The 20,777-nt window shown below is 36.1% G+C and overlaps 1 protein-coding gene across 5 annotated transcripts in view; it reads left to right on the plus strand.

The window, feature by feature from the left end:
- Nucleotides 1-20,777, plus strand: part of EPHA3 (EPH receptor A3) — a 367,456-nt gene that overhangs the window by 280,207 nt on the left and 66,472 nt on the right. For 3 of the 5 annotated variants that reach the window (XM_002813414.4, XM_054551690.2, XM_054551686.2), the window contains exons 6-9: nucleotides 6,992-7,116; nucleotides 10,467-10,629; nucleotides 18,356-18,458; nucleotides 19,152-19,216. In XM_002813414.4, the coding sequence (XP_002813460.4) occupies nucleotides 6,992-7,116; nucleotides 10,467-10,629; nucleotides 18,356-18,458; nucleotides 19,152-19,216 (456 nt within the window). The remainder of the gene's footprint in view (nucleotides 1-6,991; nucleotides 7,117-10,466; nucleotides 10,630-18,355; nucleotides 18,459-19,151; nucleotides 19,217-20,777) is intronic. The other 2 variants (XM_054551689.2, XM_054551687.2) reach the window with 1 other exon arrangement.

Consider the following 20,777-nt stretch of genomic DNA (forward strand, 5'->3'; position numbering starts at 1 on the left):
GATTTGAAATTATGCGAATTTGAAAGAGAAGGGAATCAATGTTTCATTTGCTTTATAAAATACTAAATCATCAAAATGTATAGAAAGTTGAAATTCTGAAAATATTAAGCTAAAAGGCATAGAATCCAATGCTGTTGGTAAATGGCAAGGGTTTGAACTAAGCCATGGCTGGAAAAGTAAAAAAGTGATCAGCTTTCAGAAAGTGGAGCTGATTGGCAAGCTGAATTATTGGTGAGAAAAAATATAAAGTATAACTCTGAGATTTCAAACTGGATACACTACAAATTGATAAGGCTTTGTAGCTAAAATAGAAAATCAGAACACCAGGTTTGGGGAAATCAGTGTAGGAATGGTGAGTTGGAGAACATTAAGCTATGAATGATTATGCTAAATCAAACCCAAGAGAGTTTCTGGATTTAATAGAAGTGTTCACTTCTGAAAAAACTGAGAAGGAAATGTTCCTCAGTAGGCTTTGTAATGAATGGTAAAGAAAAATAAGAGACTAATGCTTTTAAATTCATGTCTGATTCAAAAGAAAAATCTTTCAACCATTTACTGCATGTATTTTCCCATGAAGATAATTTTTAAAAGCTTTGGCTCACTTGGAAAAGAAATCCTGAGCCCTTTATGTTATTACTTTAACTTGTCCAATCTCTAAACCACAGAGATACCTCAGAGGTTCATTAGAAATTCCCAAATCTAGAAAGAGGAAGGTCCCAATAAAAACAAATAAACCAAACCAGATCCTTTAGGGTTGAATTTTGAAGTTTACACTTCCTGATTTTAAGGAAGGGTCATATTTTAGAGGCAGAATAATGGTAAATGTAGATTTTAAAACACCATAGTTAAAACAAAGAATCCCTTCCATGTCTGTCACTAGGTCTGGCACACACATGTATCAAGTGTAATTCTAACACAGACTGTGAATGATGCAGGTCTCATCCCTAACCAGATCCCTTCACAAGGAGACACTTTCTAGCCAACATTTTTGCTTTACCATTGTAATTTGTTTTTCTATTATTTTATTGAATGTAGTCAATGACTCCGGTTACAATGTGCAAACATCTTCCTTCTATACTTCAAATAGATGAAGAAACAATCTTTTAGAAAAAGTTCTTCTCTACTTCTCGGCTGAGGTTCAATTATTAACTTTTTTTTTTTTTTAAGACTGAGTCTCACTCTGTCGCCCCGGCTGAAGTATGGTGGTGCCATCTTGGCTCATTGTAACCTCCACCTCCAGGGTTCAAGTGATTCTCCTGCCTCAGCCTCCCAAGTAGCTGGGATTACAGTCACACACCACCACAACCAGCTAATTTTTGAATTTTAGTAGAGATGGGGTTTTGCCATGTTGGTCAAGCTGGTCTTGACCTCCTGACCTCATGATTTGCCCACCTCAGCCTCCCAAAGTGCTGGGATTACAGACGTGAGCCACCATGCCTGGCCAATTATTAACTATTAAGAGTGGTACTTTGGCCGGGTGTGGTGGCTCATGCCTGTAATGCTAGCACTTTGGGAGGCCAAGGCAAACAGAACACTTGAGGTCAGGAGTTCAAAACAATCCTGCTCATCATGATGAAACCCCATCTCTACTAAAAATACAAAAAATTAGCTGGGCATGGGGGCCTGCACCTGTAATCCCAGCTACTCGGGTGGCTGAGGCAGGAGAATCGCTTGAACCCGGGAGGCAGAGGTTGCAGTGAGCCAAGATTGTGCCACCGCACTCCAGCCTGGGTGACAGAGCAAGACTCCGTTTCCAAAAAAAAAAAAAAAAAAAGAGTGGTACTTTTCATCTCTCTGTCATATATGTCAACTAGTCATTGCATGTTGCTGATTCAAGAGGCTGTCATTGCAGTGGCCTGGATTTAGGGAAGAAAACACTGTGAGCAAGTCAACCCTTGGTTTCCAGAAAGTTGTGTCTTCTTAAAAGAGAAATTGAAAAGCACTTTTTTTTTTGAGACAGAGTTTTACTCTGTTTTCCAGGCTGGAGTGCAATGGCATGCAATCTCTGCTCACTTACAACCTCCACCTCCTGGGTTCAAGTGATTCTCCTGCCTCAGCCTCCCGAGTAGCTGGGATTACAGGTGCCCGGCACTACATCCAGCTAGTTTTTTTGTATTTTTAGTAGAGCCGGGTTTCATCATGTTGGCCAGGCTGGTCTCGAACTCCTGACTGCAGGTGATCAACCTGCCTCGGCCTCCCGAGTAGCTGGGATTACAGTCACGAACCACTGTGCCTGGCCTGAAAAGCACTTTTATATCAGGTTTTATAAAACATATATTACTAGATATATAGGGTGAAAATATCTGTCTAGTCCTATGTCATGATCAAAGAAACATTTGAAAGAAGAATAGATTGAAAGCATCATGCAATTCCACTGACACACAGTTAAGAGTTTCTTTAGTACTGGCGGTGTTTGGAAGTTTTCAGTACCGCTGTGTAAGTCCAGAGAAGCTTCATGGAGAATGGTCAGCTGTGTGATGCATGAGCTGCCCCTCCCTCTTAGTCTCAACTATTTTTTTCTCCTTTATTTGTATTTTTTTCTTTTCTTTCTTTTTTTTTTTTTTTTGAGATGGAGTCTCACTCTGTCACCCAGGCTGGAGTGTAGTGGCGTGATCTGGACTCACTGCAGGCCTGCAAGCTCTGCCTCCCAGGTTCACGCCATTCTCCTGCCTCAGCCTCCCGTGTAGCTGGGACTATAGGTGCCCGCCACCACGCCCAGCTGATTTTTTGTATTTTTTTTTTTTAGTAGAGACGGGATTTCACCGTGTTAGCCAGGATGGTCTCGATCTCCTGACCTCATGATCCGCCTGCCTCGGCCTCCCAAAGTGCTGGGATTACAGGCGTGAGCCACCACGCCCGGCCTATTTGTATTCTTTTAAGAAATATTTCATTTAAAATATAATCAATGCCACTTTACAAAGTATATTATGTCTCCTTTCTTTATGGTTTTACAAAGGGCACATATATCAGCTGTACCCAGAATAGCAAAAGTTAAAGATCAAATATTAATATTATTTCTCTCTTTTAAATACCAATACAACAAAAATGTATTTTACATACCAGACATTATTTTGAATTTGCTAAAAATTATTACCTTTATATGGTTTTAAATTTTCTTTTTACCAGTTTCTTCATTTGTTTTTCTACAGAACTATTTGTTAACTTGCATCAGTGCCTGCACCAGTTTCTCAGCATCCTATTCTGTCATCAACTTCTTTCTTTTAATAAAGGGAACCATTTCAGTAATCTATCAATTAGGGTGTATAAGAGGCAGAAAATTAAAAATCTGGACGGGTGCGGTGGCTCACTCCTGTAATCCCAGCACTTAGGGAGGCTGAGGCAGTTGGATCACCTGAGGTCAGGAGTTCGAGACCAGCCTTGCCAACATGGCGAAACCCTGTCTCTACGAAAAATACAAAAATTAGCTGGGTGTGGTAGCACGCATCTGTAATCCCAGCTATTTGGGAGGCTGAGGCAGTAGAGTCTATCGAACCCGGGAAGTGGAGGTGCAGTGAGCTGAGATTGCGCCATTCCACTCCAGCCTGGGCAACAAGAGTGAAACTCCATCTAAAAAAAAAAAAATCCTAGGCTATCAGGTCATTTACTGGCAATTGCGATTTTAGCAATTGCGATTTTAGCGATTTTAGCAATTGCGATTTTGCCAAAAAATCCCTGAGCTTTCTCTTCCTTCTTAATTTCGCCTGTAGCTCCCAGCATTTTTCCAGTCTTAAGGAAATTGAAAGTTTTTTTTTCCATTTTGTTTAACCATTAACCTCCATTCTCTCAAATTGCAAATTTAAAAAACAGAAGAAAGAAAAGAAAAGAAATCTGTCATACAGTGCACACTGCAATATCATGATTTTTGTACAGAAAAATACTGACTTAAAGAATTTCTATGAATTTGCAAATTAGTAATTTGAACAAATCACTCTTTGATATCTGAAAATTAATGAAAAGCATAATTTGTGTCACTGTTTCTCATTAATATTCTAAATTGTGTTACAGCACATAAAAAATCGATAAATTATACCTCAAAACATGAATTAAAAAGTGTTCTAGAAAACTTTTTAAAAGCATTGATACAATGGATTGCCCATAGAATTTGTCTCTTTCTCCATTATGTTTTATTATGTCCACATTATTTATCAGGGGAAAGAAAAACAATTCCTGTTAATTATTTATTAATATTAAAATATTGATGAGTATTACCTAAAAGTACTGGGCTTCCAGCTGGTGTACTGAGTTGAACTTTGCTGAAATGCAGCCAGCACAAGGGGCCTGTATTAAAAGAGCAGAACAAATGACTTAATAGGGGTCCAAAAGCAGCAATCAGAAAAGGTTCATTTAGCATAGCGATGGCACAAGCTTCAAGCAATTGCCTCTACTTAAGTAAGTGTGGAATTACAAAAGCCTATTTATTGCAGTCCAACAGGACCCTGCAGCTTGCTCAAAGAGCTTTGAAGAAATTCAACAGTTATAAAGTCCTGCTCACTGCAGAAACAGTAAAATTTGGACAGATCCCCAAAACACCCGGCAAAGCTTTCATTAAAAAGTTAATACAAACCTCATCACAATTGTTCTTTGAAATGAATTGTTTTCTCACTTTTCTTTTTTTAAAGGAGAGATGCTGTACCTGGTTATTTTCAAAACCTCTTTGAAAATGAATTTTAGCCACTAGGAAAAAATGAAAGTTTCATGGTGCTATCAAATTAAATGTAGGACCTCATGTGTTCCAACATTAAGCTTCTTGAAATGCTCTTGAACCTGACATTAAATGTGACTCCATTAATGGACTTACTTCAGCAGAAAAATTAGTAGAATTTCCTCATTGTAGAAAATGCAAAATTTGAGTCCAAAGACATTGGGGCTGCAATTTTTTTATTAGTGATTGGATAATGATTTGATTTTTCTAAGTATTAAAGTAAGTAAAAATAAAATATTTTAAAAAAAATCCACATATCCATTTATTTATAATTCAGCAATACATTTATAAATATTGGATATGTTTATGAAGCTTCAACTAAAGTATAAGAAAAATAACTTATCTTTTGCTTGGAATCAATTTTAGAGAGCAAATCGCAGGGTTGTGTGGTTGAAGCGAATTTAGGGACTAAAATAGAGGATTGTTGAATAGATGAAGAATTGATAATGAAAGGTAAATTATGTTAATTTATATGAAAAGATATTAATTTCTAATGGGAGCAAAAAGTTGGTAAGAAAATGAATTTACTTTTCCATCAGAAAAGCAACACCTACATTTTTCCTTAGCAAAAGATTAAGTCAGGCCAAGTGTGGTGGTTCATGCCTGTAATTCTAGCAATGTGGGAGGCCTACCAGGGAGAATCACTTGAGCCCAGGAGTTCAAGATCAGCCTGGGCAACATGACAAAACTTTGTCTCTACAAATAATAAAAAATCAGCTGATGGTGATGATACAAGCCTGTAGTCTCAGCCAGAAGGATTGCTTTAGCCTGGGAGGTGGAGGCTGCAGTAAGCCGAGATCACATCACTACACTCTAGCCTGGAAAACAAGGGCAAAACCCTGTCTTAAAAAAAGAAAAAGATAATAAAAGATTAAGTCGTCATTCCCAGGCCAATCCATGCTTCAATTAGAAGGAGTTCCTATGAGTTCTCACAAATAATAAAACCCAGTGGATAGGAAATATTGCAGTAGAGTCTATTTTTTGGTGTACAGTTTTCTCTGAAGTGGCACAAGGCAAGCATCATGAAAGTTTCTATTATAGATGAAGAATAAAAATGAAAAGTGTTTATAGATAGGAAAGTTTGAACGAGAGGTCAGATGCAAAAGTCATCATGTGATAATCATAGAAACAACAACAAACATGGAACTTCTGCTAACTTGTGGGAAATACAAATACATGAGGTTCTTATGGTCCTTGATTTGAGAAAAATCTATATAAAAATAAGTTCTTTAACAATGAAAACAATTCAACAGTTAATGTATCTAAAGATTCCTGAGTTTTTGTTTGTTGTGTGTTTGTAGTTTATTTTGCTGCATTCCATTAAGGCAGGGTGCCACTGAACTCCAGTGAGACATTTCGACTGGCGAGTGAACCAAGATTGAGATTTGAAAGCAGAAGTACTTTGATGATAGTATGCATTTTTCCTTTTAGTGGAAGGGTTTGAAGAAGGAAATCACTTAAAATATTTTTAATCTTCAGTTAGAAATGAATTTGACCCTATGATATCTGATCCAAACAGATGGGGTTTTTATTCATATTCCATACTTTCGATAATGCTTAGCAAAACATAGCAAATGTAGAATCACCATCAAATAAGACATTTCAAAGCATGTCTAGGTAATTGTAACACATATAGCAGTCATTTCCTTGGTACTTCTCGTTAAGTATTTTTTTAAGAAATAAAACTGTACAAAAGAAGATTGTTGTTTCCTTTTCTTTGTAGTCAAGAGATGTTTGTCAGAAGTCAAGACCTATTGTAATATGTCCTAAATCATATGTATTTTACAATATACTACATATTATTATTACCTATGGATACCATGGGACTCCTTGTGCATAATGGATTCCAGTCCTCTTGCAGAGCTGCATATGAAAATGTTATCAATGAGCTGAAGAATCTGGCATTAATAACTTTGCAACATTATAACAAATAGGTAGTCCTGATGTTTTGTTCTTTTTTTAATACATCAAATATATTTCATTGCTTACATTGTAGTAGCAGATTGAAAACATCTGCTCACTTGCCACTAGTCCACCAGCAGCAGAGAATCTCAGCACATTTTCCCTAGGCCTGCATGTACCAGGGCTATAATCCAGCTGTTGAGTCTGGATATGGGGCCAGATTAATACTCAAGAGCCTTGGAAATGGAAATAGCGCTTTCTTGCCAAAAATTGGAACAATGATAGACTCCATTTGCATGTTCCCTTCTCTCTCTGTTCTTATTCGCCACCCTTTCCAAACCATTAATTTGCTTCCTTCCACCTTCCCCTCCCATCCTCTCTTTACAGCTCCATCGCCTGTCCTGACGATTAAGAAAGATCGGACCTCCAGAAATAGCATCTCTTTGTCCTGGCAAGAACCTGAACATCCTAATGGGATCATATTGGACTACGAGGTCAAATACTATGAAAAGGTGGGGAAACAATGTTTCAGGGTTGGGCTGTGTAGTCAAGAAGCTGTTTCCTCATGAGCTGTGCTCTTGCAAAGAAACCAGTGACATTGCTGGTAAATGGTAGAGCACTGTTTAGAACTGTGGCCCTGTGACCCCTTTGATTTATTGGTAAAGGAAGGTTTAGAAAGAATCTTGTTGAATACCCCCTATTCTACAGCAATAAACAACATCAAAGATTCCACTGCCAACTTAATCCAGTTAGTTATGGCAATAGCATGACATTTATATCCTTTTACACCAAGACCCCTACTCTACCAACTATTTTACTGTGGTTTCTTAGTCTATTTGTGAACTGTTTTTTTAGTTCATTGCCTCAAGCATCATTTCCTGATCTTCAAATTCACATGCATTTCATTCAATACAAATAGCAACATTGCGCTAGTAACAAAAATATTGTATTATTTAACTGATGATGAAAAGATTTTCTTGACCCTGTAGAAGGAAATTTAAAAGGTTGGGGATAGATGGATAAATTTGCCTGACATAAAGTTGTGGCTTGGTAATGCAATTATTAACAAAAATAGGTGCATGGTTATTTTTACCCCAAATTTAAAAATTATTAAAAAATAGTTATGTGGTTATTTTGCCCTGAGTGGAGTGGCGAGTATTCCATCGTTCTAAATAACTCATTTTTTTCTGTTTGTAAATGATAGTAAAGTTTAAAGACAAGATATGTTTAAACCTTAGAATCACAGCTAGTTAGTTTCACAGCTACTAACATGAACACTACATATTTGTGTATCTACTTCAGTTTATAAAGTGTGTTAAAGTGAATTAAATGCAAATTGTGCATTTATATGGCAGTTTATATTTACAGAACATTTCTGTGGACATTACTTAAGTCTGAGCTGTATAACAACCTTATGGAAGTAGCAAAGTAAGTTGTTTTACAAATAAGAAAACTGAGAGTGACGTTATATGAATTTCCCACAGCCTCATTGCTAATAAATGTTAGGCATCTGTTTTGAATTGTGGTAGCCATGAGTCCTCCTTTAGTAGGTTTTTCCCTATATCAGGTACCTTTTTCTACATGATAATAGATCCTTATGAGAATTATTGGCATAATCAACTGTGCAAAAATGCATAATATAAAAACATTGTTTTGCGTTATGTAGTTATTTCCTTGCTTGAAGTTAATGTATTTCTCTAGTATAATGTCATTTTTTTCATAGTCTTTCTTACAGAAAGCCTAGAGTATATCTTTTTCATTAAAAGAAATTGATGCCAAATAAACTTCATTGTTCCAAAATTGTAGTAGAAATAAATTTTCTCTTAGCTTTGAGTCCTCTGCTGTGGTAAAGTCAAATACTCATAGGATTGTGATCTATTTTCAGAAGTGTGACAAGATAGAATGGGCAAATATAATAATTCATGTTCATAAATGATGCCACAAAATTTTTAAAAATCAGTAATGTGCCTCAGTTCAAACTAGATTTCAGAACTGGGAGAAGAACACCTAACATTTATATCTATGAGGCTGATCTCAAATTTTAATTGTATACATCTGTACCTTTCACAAACATGAGAAGTATGCTGCCTTATTTCAAACTCCCTCAACAAACACAACAAGCATCATTAAAACAAACTTTTTTTGAGACGGAGTTTAACTCTTGTTGCCCAGGCTGGAGTGCAATGGCATGATCTCGGCTCACCACAACCTCCGCCTCCCAGGTTCAAGCAATTCTCCTGCCTCAGCCTCCCAAGTAGCTGGGATTATAGGATGTGCCACCATGCCCAGCTAATTTTGTATTTTTAGTAGAGATGAGGTTTCTCCACGTTGGTCAGGCTGGTCTTAAACTCCTGACCTCAGGTGATCCACTCGCCTCTGCCTCCCAAAGTGCTGGGATTACAGGCGTGAGCCACCGCCCCTGGACATTACTTTTAAACAATATTAACCATTGCAGGAAAAAAATGGTCAAATCTATTGATTATTCCCTAAGTATTTTTTGATACATACATATCTGTAATATTATTTAAAATATATTCCTTTAAATACATATTTGCATCACATATACCTAAATTTAAAAATTAATTCTAAATATTTATAGTATGCTTGGTAATATTTAGAAAGATTCTCTAGGATTTAAGGTCCACAAGGTCTAGCTTTCTTGACTGGTTATTTCGCTGATGGTGATTAACAGTATATGTAATGTATGGCATGTTTTCTGTACTATTCAATCTCGTTTTGGTTGAGGATATACAGTGTTTCATATTACCCACTCTAGGTCCTACCCTAGGTGCAGGGACATTGTACCATTGCTTGAAATCAGGTTCCCCATAGGAGCTCTATGTATAATAATATATGTGAGAGAAAAAACGTAATTCTTGATAAATTCAATATTTGTAAACAAAGCTTGACACAAAGAGACCACTAAAATATGTGGTGTGAATCTAATGTACAATGTGAATCTCCTAGAGATCCTTTTTGGGAAATATTTCTAGCCTTTGATCTGGAGATTTTTGTCTCTACCAAACCACAGTGACTTAGATTAAATACAGCACAAATACAGTTAAGCTAAAAATAATGTAGAGCTACATATAAAACCTTGATTTTTTATGTTTAATATTTTAAGGTTGATTAAGAAAATGTTCTACTCCAGAATCAATAGAGCATTCCTATTAGGTTTAATTCAAAGGGATATTTTCTTCTTTGTAAGTTTGTTATTGGAATTAGATTTAAGCTTTCTCTCAGCCTTGACTTTGAAGAGAACATATCTTCTCTCACATATTTACTGGTTAGAATAAAGCCAAATTTTTCCTGTTTTACATGCAGGGCAGAAATCACAATATTCAAATTAGGAAATTCTGTAAATATTTTTATTTTTAGAAATGCCCATGTTGGGCCAGGTGCGGTGGCTCATGCCTGTAATCCCAAGCACTTTGGGTGGCTGAGGCAGGTGGATCACCTGATGTCAGGAGTTCAAGACCAGCCTGGCCAACATGGTGAAACCTCGTCTCTACTAAAAATACAAAAATTACCTGGGAGTGATTGTGTGCACCTGTAGTCCCAGCTACTCAGGAGGCTGAGGCAGGAAAATCGCTTGAACCCGGGAAGCAGAGGTTTCAGTGAGCTGAGATCGTGCCACTGCACTCCAGCCTGGTGACAGAGCAAGACTTCGTCTAAAAAACAAAAAATGCCTAAGTTGCGTTCAGAGAATAAAATAATTGAAATAATCGATATGACTTTTTAAATCCATCCTATGATTTGTGTTAAAATATAAAAGAATCAGGTTTGAGTGGTTCACTGTTTATCATTTTATAGCATTACGAAGATTAGATTTTAACATGATTTTTTTTTTCTGACCTCAAAGCAGGAACAAGAGACGAGTTATACCATTCTGAGGGCAAGAGGCACAAATGTTACCATCAGTAGCCTCAAGCCTGACACTATATACGTATTCCAAATCCGAGCCCGAACAGCCGCTGGATACGGGACGAACAGCCGCAAGTTTGAGTTTGAAACTAGTCCAGACTGTATGTATTATTTCAATGTAGTCTAGAGGAGGGGGCAGGGATCTTGCAAAAGATGTCTAATTATTTATTCTCACTGTTTCTAAGTTTTAAACAAATGTGATACGTCTAAGGTATATTGCTTGGGACATTGCAATTTGCGGAGCCCTATGTCTGTATACAGTATTTGTGTTTGTGTGGGTGTACATTTTGTGTTTCTTTTTTTCTCATATGGAAATCAAACATATTCTAATGCCTGAAATGCTTTTGTTTTGTTGTTAGCCATAAATTGCTTTTGAGGAACATTATTTAATATAGTAACACACTTCCAGTGCCCGTCATTTCAGATATTCCAGGTTCATCGCATGATTCAATGAACCACAAAAAAGAAACTTGCTGATCCATGAGAATCTTAATTCTGTTTTAATCCTTAACACATTCAATAGCATATCACAGAGAGAATAAGGATTTTCTAAAATGTGTTTTATCACTTCATTCACATTCAGAAGTAATTTGAATAGCCTGTTCCTTTAACCCCAAATTTGGCTAAAATTGGCCTAAAACTGGCAAACATTTTTCCAGTAACTTTTCTTTTTTTTAAATGAATTTTCTTCATACTTAAAAAAGCCCTTTGCTAAAATATAATTTTCAAAAAGGTAAAATTATGTCTATGGCACTAATATAAAATGAGTAGAAGTTAATGATTTTACTTAACTCATTTTTTTTTTTTTTTTTTGAGCCGGAGTCTTGCTCTTGTCGCCCAGGCTGCAGTACAGCAGCGCGATCTGGGCTCACCGCAAGCTCCTGCAAGCTCCGCCTCCCGGGTTCACGCCATTCTCCTGCCTCAGCCTCCCTAATAGCTGGGACTACAGGCGCCCGCCACCACGCCCGGCTAATTTTTTGTATTTTTGATAGAGACGGGGTTTCACCGTGTTAGCCAGGATGGTCTCGATCTCCTGACCTCGTGATCCGCCAGCCTCGGCCTCCCAAAGTGCTAGGATTATAGGCGTGAGCCACCGCGCCCGGCTACTTAACTCATTAATAAACAGATTAGCAAGAGATTAAAACCTGTTCTAAGAAAAACCTGAAGAACAGATACATAATTATGTGTGTTTGTGTGTGTGTGCGCGCGCGTGTGTTTAGGTAATCATAAAATGTTAAAAATGTGCTAATGTATCCCAAACTGGTTAATATTCAATGAGGGTAATAAACGTAATGATTGAGGTCATCTTTCTTACAGGGCACAAATCAGTTGTCTTTCTAGTAAATAAGTGCTATTTCAATTGTTAAAGGAAAAAGGATATGTATCACTATCAGTTTTCTACAACTTAAATTCACTGTTGTAAGGTAGCCTAGAAAGATGAGCGAAGATGCACACCCTTTAGAAATAGATTACCTAGGAAAGGTCTGCCAATGCTCAACACTCTGCTGAAAGAGATATAATAGTCTTCTGACCATTCCCATTCCCCATTCTTCCCCGACACCTGTGTTTCCCATTTTCTAGTTTGTTCCTGACGTAAAATCTCCTTGTTATTGGTATATTTTTGTGTCCAAATTTGATACCTGATAAAAACTTTCATGATTGGCCTAAAAATATGGGAATCATTCTAGTTATATAGTATTTATTCCATCAAGTTCACTCATGTTGGAGTACATATTTTATGGCACACTTTCTGTCAGACAATTAGAAATGCTGCTTACAATAAGGAGCTGTAAATTCTACCAGGTGTTGAAATGCTAATGTTTTTAGAAATCATCTGCTCGTAGCTGAACCATGACAATTCTACTCAAAGGAGAGCTGCCATCCTCAAATACGTAAATCTATTCTTAAAAGACTTCTTTTAATCCTCACAATAAAATGTGTATGGAGAAATCACCCTCAGAGGATATTAGAAACAAAACATGAAATATGATGGAAATGCAAGTGCCAACAAGGTTTAAAACAAATTAAAAACTTTAGATGGCTCAATAATAAAATATAAGTGTAACTTAACGTTAGTACTTCTACGACTTTTTGCAAATGTTAAGTGGTACAAAGAAAGTTTCTCCTTCTGAAATGATTACAGATTAACTTTTCTCAATATCTTTTTTTTTTCTTTTTCTTTTTTTTTTTTTTGAGACAAAATCCTGCTCTGTTGCCCAGGCTGGAGTGCAATGGCATGATCTCAGCTCACTGCAACCTCTGCCTCCCTGATTCAAGCAATTCTTCTGTCTCAGCCTCCCGAATGGCTGGGACTACAGGCTCACGTGCCAACATCTAGCTAATTTTTTTTGTATTTTTAGTACAGATGTGGTTTCACCATATTGGTCAGGCTGATCTTGAACTCCTGACCTCAGGGTGATCCACCCACCTCAGCCTCCCGAAGTACTGGGACTTAAATGAATATTTGAAATAACAGAAATAACAAAATCTATATTTGATTTATCAGGAGAGATCTGAAATCATAGAATTAGCAAAAGCTAGTATTTATTGTGTCCCGTGGTAGAAATCAGGTATATTATGAGGCAAAAGGCTCAGAGCACTATCAGATAAACATGTTTTATGCATATTTGGGAACATCCCTGTAATATTACATGGTCTTAACACTTAACCCTCTCTGATAAGTAAATTTGCAAAAACAATATATTTTAAAATTCTAATATAATTCCAGATTTACTACAGATATTGCTGTGGTAGCATTTTTGCATAAACTTCTAATGAGGCTTCAGTGTCTGAGGTTTACGAAATATCTCATTTGAAAACTTCAGGGTCTTAGGATTTTTGCCAAGTAAGTTTTGTATTAGCAATGCTTCCATTGATTGAGAGAGAGAAGAGGAAAAAAGGATGGAAAAATATGAGCCTTTTTCCCCCTCCTCATTTATTTAAAAACTGTGAGTTACACATTTTAATTTTTTTACAAAAGTTAGTTTACTTTTGCCCTTATTTCACCATAATATTTCCAGATTTTAAATATAAATGAGAAAAAAATGCCTTTTGTCTTAGGAGGTAAAAGACAAAATTTTTTTTGTTTCACTCTCTCTATTGTTTTTACTAAATCAAAATGACATATTCCTAAATGCTCGAAGTATTTAATAAGAATCTTATTTGTTATATGTTGATTTTTTAAAAAAATAGACGTAAGACTTATGTTTGTATTGAACAGTTTGCTTTTTCCCTCTAGTTTTAATTTTTTATTTTATTTATGTATTTATTTGTTCTTTTTTGAGACCGAGTCTTGCTGTGTCACCCAGGTGGGAATGCAGTGGTGAGATCTCAGCTCCCTACAAAATCCGCCTCCTGGGTTCAAGTGATTCTATAGCTGGGATTACAGGCGTGTGCCACAACACCCAGCTAATTTTGGTATTTTTAGTAGAGACGGGGTTTCACCATGTTGACCAGGCTGGTCTTGAACTCCTGACCTCTAGTAATCCGACTGCCTTGGTCTCCAAAAGTGCTGGGATTACAGGTGTGAGCCACTGTGCCTGGCCGGTCTTAATTTTTTAATTACATAAGAATGTCTCATTCATGACATGTATGCATATTTCTTGGTAGAACACGATGTATTTTGAGCTGGAATTTAGATAACATTTTCTGAACTTTATAGGGAAGTGATGGAGGCAGAGTAGAGCACATTTTTTTTCTAAGTGCTTTAAAATATCTTATTTTTGTATGTCAGTATTTGATATTTATTATCATCTTCATTTTACAGGTGAGGAAACTGAGGCAAAGAGAGGTTAAGGAAGTTTTCCAAAGTCACACAATTGGCAAGGGATACATCGATTCCACAATCCATGTTTCTACATGACAGTATATAAAGCAGTATGATAAACATCTCATTTGATTCTGTTCTATAACTTATTCAGATACTATTGTATCCTTTTATACATGATCTAAGATACAGATTTTGTGTGTTTTTTTCTGAGTTTGCATATCTAGTCAGTGGGGGCAACAAACCTAGAATCTCCAGGATATGAAGTCTTGAACCATGCAATTATTGCACATGAAAAAAAAATACTAAGCTAAGACCCATAGAAAGCACGGAGTATAAAAGAGTAAAAGGATTTTCCTAGCATGAAGGTAGCTTCCACCAATACAAGAAGTACAGACATTAGGGCATGTTTGGAAAAGCAGATAGTCCAACTGTTTGGAAACCCTCAGTGGGGAAAAACTGAAGCCGTGGTGTGTGCTTTGTGCACAAGAAAACCAGGGATAAAGTGAGAGTTAAGATCAAATACATTAGAGCAGATGAGCATTATTAAGGTGAACTTGACAAGTCATTTCAAGTCTCCATGTCTCAGTTTTTCTATCTGGGAATTGGGGAACATCATGTGATAACTCATGAGATTTTAATGTTTATTAAATATGTTATTACTTGTAAAGTGCTTAAAATAGTACCTCATATAGCCTCATATAGTAGGTACTCACTGTGCATGTGTGTTGCGTTTAAACAAATAGTCCATAATTTGAACATCTGAAGAATTTCAAGAATAACAATCTATGGAATAAAGTTGAGTTTTAAAATGAGAGGATTTCACTGGATATTGCTGTGAAGAAGACAACCCCAGGGATAATTGAATTCGCGCTCCCTAATGCCTCACACCCTCATTATTTGTTGTTTTGAAGAGTAAAAATGGTACAACTTTACTTTCTTGGGCCCTATTACTAGGGGACATAAAGGAAGCCTGACAAAGGGAGAATGGAATCATTAAATGGAGAAATTTCTATGTAAAAATTAGGCATTCATCATCTATAATTTTGTAGGAAATAGAGTACTTTTGCAAAGTTTTAACCAGGGAAATGATATAAACGTTTGTAACATTTATTGAGCACTTAGTGTATGCTTGGCACTACTGTGTTTTACTAGTACTAACTCATTTAATTCTCAAACAACAAAATTATGTCACACAGCAAATAAATATAAATCCAGGAGTTCTGACTCAAAAGAATGAACTCTGAATCACTCTTTTGAGAGAGAAAGCCAGCACTCTGCGTAGGATGGAGTAAAATGGAAATGAATAGAAACAGAGGGAGCAGAAAACATTCAAATTGAATTATTAAGAAATGTAATAGCTATCAATTACATTAAATTATTAGACACCTATGTAACTCATCACTATTATTCATTCACATATTTGCTAATTTTAGCAATGGAAATGATCTGATTTAGTTATGTGCTTTAGATAGCCTCTGTGAGTCATATATTTTAGAGACAGAAAAAACTGTAGAGAAATTCTAGTTTAATTCTGTTTTCAACAGAAAAAGAAATAGAGAATTATTTTTTCTTCTATCATATTTCCCTTCCCAGTTTCACTGAGCTTTATTTTATAAACTGGCTAATCAAAATAACCAGAGAATTCAAACCTTGCTGCTTTCTATAAATTATTACAATATGCAAAGTGAAAAGCATGAGTTCAAGTCACCACTATATGTTTATGGAGCATTTTTGAAATATTGGATTAAGCTATTTCACAAATCATTCACAGATCTGTAGCCAATGGATAGGGATGTAACAGCCAGATGCTCTGGGAGGAAGATACCAAGATGAAACTACAAGAGCTTTATAGGAGAAATATTTGTGAAGGATAAAAGGCAGATGGAGCTGAGCCAGGCAAGCAGAACCTCAGACTGAGATGTAGGTCTGTCATTTATAAAGGCAAGGAGGGAAAGAAGAAAGAGTTGAGGAGGGGAAGCCCCAGACAGCAGTGCAGCTCTAAGGGTTTTGGCCAAGCCAATGGGGAGTTTCAGAGCACAGATCACCCATTTGAGGAGTGTTGCATTGGGCAGGGATGGCCAGGCTCCAGTAACCCTTTGCCAGTACTGTTAAGTCACTAAGGGGAACATAACCTGTGCTTGAAGGCTGTAGCTGAAGGTGCAGCAGCTGGAGGCTGTCTGCTGACTGTACTCTCTGCAGCGGGAACATCTGAGCAAGCACTCCTGTGACTGCCATAGAGGTATAAACAATAGTTTGCTGGTAGTAAAGAATAAAGGGCTTGCAACAGTTTATATTATGAGTGTGCCATCCTGCCACACTCTGAGCACTTTTCTTCAGATGCTACTCACAGGAAACTCCTAACAACCTATCTGTCATGTTTCTTTTCTTGCATTATTTAACTATCCCTAAAACCACATATTTTAGAGAAAATCTTCCAAACTTAGATTTGTTCAGGCTGAAGATGACATGTTGGCTCCTGGGGAGGTGATAGTATTCGGATAACTAAAATCTGCTCTTCTTTTGAGTCCTGAGGTGTTCATGTATTTAATCAGCATTTACCACAAGAACAACATATGCAAATAAGAGCATAAAAGAGGCTGTTCCAGGAATTGTGTGTATTTAAAAATATCTAGAGATTAGGATGCTTATGGAGTTTGTAGGAGATGTGGCTGGGGATTTAAACATGAAAAAGATTCTAAATGGCTTTTACATGCTCTGCTATGAAATTTGCATCTTATCCTGAAAGTTATAGAGAGCCAAAATTTTCCTATGCAAAACTTTTATGCATAGGAATGACATGGTCAAATTCATGGTTTAGGAGGAATATTCTGAAAGATAAAATATGTGAAAAGCATACAAACAGAGACCAAATTAGGAATTTCTAATTATAATTCAGAAGATAAATGAAGACTTAAACTAGGATATTTAAAAGTGTTTGGTGATTAATTGGAGGCAGAATGATTAGGAGATGGAGAGGAGAAGGTTATTTTATATTTATGGTCTAGATTCTTGCTCCTCAAAATGTTGTGGTCTGGAATCAGCATAATCAGCACTGCCTGTGTGTTCATAAGAAATGTACAATCTCATTCCCCACTCCGGATTGACTGAATCTGAAACTGCTTTTCCAGAGATTCTTGAGTGGCTTTTGTGAACATTAAAGTCTGAGAAGCATTGGTCTGGGTCAAGAGTCAGTAAACTTTTTTCTCTAATAGGCCAGATAATAAATATTTTAGGCTTTGTGCACATCATTCTCTGTTGCTGCTACTCAACTTGCCCATTCTAGCATAAAATCAGTCATAGACAATATACAAATTAATGATTGATTGTGGCTATATTCCAATAAAACTTTATTTATAAACAGCAAAATTTGAACTTCCTAGATTTAGAATTTTCACATGTCATGAAATCTCATACTTTTGACTTTTTACAACTGTTAAAAGAAATGTAAAACCATTCTAAGCTCGTGAGCTGTACAAAAACAGGGGATGGGCAAGATTTGGCTCCTGGGCCTTTTTGCCAACCATTTGTCTAGGTGAATAAATGGGCCATTTATAAAGGTAGGAAATAGAGGGACAGTTTGTTGGTGGTATGTGTTGAGGTCCATGTATTATATCACTTTTCAAATGAATATGGATATTGGAGGTAAAACAAGCTTAATTAGAAAGCTTTTTATAATTTTATGCTGAGAAATCTTCGTCTCTTCTCTAAGATCCTCCCATAACTTCTGTTTCATTCAACGAGTTTTTTGCCATTGAGGACAGAGAAACCCAGTACAGCATATTTTGGACAGGAGACATTTAGATAATGTTTGATTGATGTCATTGAAACAAAGTATTTACCCTTATTAATTAGGTAGAAATTTCAAGCAAAATTATGGGAAATGTCTATTTTTTTAAACATTAAGTAAAGAATACTTTCAACATTGTATCAGACATTAAGCCATACTTCAGGTAAAAGTAGAACACAAATTAATTAATTAATTAATCAATCAACTGTTCCATGTAGATGTTAGTCATGATTATAATACCTGTTCTTATTTTTTCTCTTCAACTTCACAGCTTTCTCCATCTCTGGTGAAAGTAGCCAAGTGGTCATGATTGCCATTTCAGCGGCAGTAGCAATTATTCTCCTCACTGTTGTCATCTATGTTTTGATTGGGAGGTGAGTTCACAGTCTGTTTTACTATTCACTTTCATTGTTGCTTTGTTTGCTGCCATTGATTGCTGTTAAAATGTGAAGAGTGTGCTCAATAACATATTTAACATATAAGAATGTCTCTACTTGTAGTTTAGGTCCTCTCTTTCTCCTCCTTTTCTTTGTTTCTCCATCCTTAGTTTTGATTTTCTGCTCTACATTAAATTCCTGTCCCCACTCTGTAACATGCACCCCTCCTCTTCTCTCTTCTGACACTACTCCTAGTTTTTACTTTCTTTCTCTAATTATCTCCTCACTCTTCAAATAACCCCAGATTTCCTTGACACTTTCTCACCCAGAACAGGGGTAACACTGCACAGCACTAATCATTACCCATGGAGACTTTATCCTTCATTCCTTCTAACAGAAGTTGTTAAAAAATACTATAAACACATTCTAAGGCCATTATAAAAACTGAACTGGAGGGTCTGCACAGTGGGAAGCAACTCTGTGTATCTCCTCATTAGGCAGCTTTCCAGGGTCCCCAGAGAGAGGGGCTTTCTTCAGAGGATTTAGAAAATATGAAGTTATTAAACTTTCACTAAAGCATTTAATTGTTTGAAGAAAATGTTTTATTTTTATGCTTTGCACATTCTGAGCATAGGTAACTATTTTAAATATATTCCTCTTATGTGTTCACTTTCCTTGATTTACCTCCAGGTTCTGTGGCTATAAGTCAAAACATGGGGCAGATGAAAAAAGACTTCACTTTGGCAACGGGCATTGTGAGTTTCTAAACTTGGCTTTTTGTTTTGCTTCACCATTTTAGTTTTAGCAGTTACTGATTTACAATTGGTTAACTTCCTCCTGACAAAGAGACTTCAAAAGTAGTTTTATGGAAAAACTGAGTACATTAAATTTATTTTAGAAAAAGAGGGAAATTCATGGTTCTGCATTAAATAATTTTTACATGTGTACATTTCAGCATACTTAAGCTAAAATCAAGGGTAATCTGTGGTTTACATTCAAATAACGCACATGATAGGTAGTAGAAACTGTAGTCTGTTCTGCATGGCTGAAATGCAAAGCGTATCTTCAATTTCCTTATTACTAGTCCTTTGCTAAACTCTAAATAGGAGGCTTTTCTCTTTCCTAACTGCCAAGTAAATATAAACAACCTTTGTTTATTTGAAGTGCCTTATTCCATTTTATCAACCAACCTAGAAAGAGCCTTTAAAATAAACTGTTTATTTTGCAGTTACATGATATCCAACTAGTAGTAAAGCCAGAACTTTCTCTCAACATTTTAATTTACCCTTTTAATTTTTTTTAAATACACATTTAAGAAACAAAGTGTTTACAACTAACAAAAAGACTTTTACTTTTTTTTTTTTTTTTTTTTTTCCCTGGTGAAATGAATCGTTCCCGGTGTTTTGCGTTCCAAACTGTGGCTTAGCTTAGTGTGGCAATTACTAATCAGTAGCTTAAATAGCATGTTCTCATGGAAATTAGTACAAAGACTATACTCATGCTTATGTGCTCCAAAATAATCTCAATATAACTAATGTAGTCTTGTAAGCATTACTTTCTTTAGTATTCACTATTGCCTTCTAAAATTATTTGCAAATTGACATGATACTTTGCATCAGCTGTTGGATTATCATCTAAAAATGATAGCTTTAGTTGTAATTCAAGTAAAAAACTTGACTACCTGTTGCTAACCTGCAGGAAGCATACAGTAGCTTGAAAATAATGCCTTTCAAAATATAAATTGATATGAAATGAAAGCAGTATAGGAGTTTGCAGAAGCATTATTTTGTTCATCCAATTGCAGAGTCTATAAAATAATTCACACAAAAAAGCCAAAGTACTACATTCCTAAAATCAACATCACATCAGTCCAGATTAATTAGGTGACCAACTCAAAAGTCTAAAAAGAATGCCTGAACAAGTTACAGGATACTTGTCTTTCTTTTTCTCAATGGGCCCAGAAAACACTAGTGTTACAATTTTTATGCATAAATTAGAGCAGTGGCATTCTTGTGGATTAAGTCACCCTCAATTTGACTTGGACAATTGTTGTAAATATCATCTTTAGAGCAAGACCGTGCTGATTTGATTTTTTTTAGGGAAGTCTACATCTTACGAATTTTGAGCTTTGGTAAATTTCTGTGTGCCAATTATTAAACAGGTTCCTCTATCGTCCCAGTCTGTTTTGCTATTGTTTTTATGGTGGATTTTTGTTGAAACTTTAATTTTTTTCAAACGCACAATATCCTTATGACAAACAAAAGAGAAATGCATTTCATCCTGGCTGCAAAGGCATAAAGTAACTTATATGCATGT

This window comes from Pongo abelii, chromosome 2 (genome assembly GCF_028885655.2).
Source record: "Pongo abelii isolate AG06213 chromosome 2, NHGRI_mPonAbe1-v2.0_pri, whole genome shotgun sequence".
NCBI lineage: Eukaryota > Metazoa > Chordata > Mammalia > Primates > Hominidae > Pongo > Pongo abelii.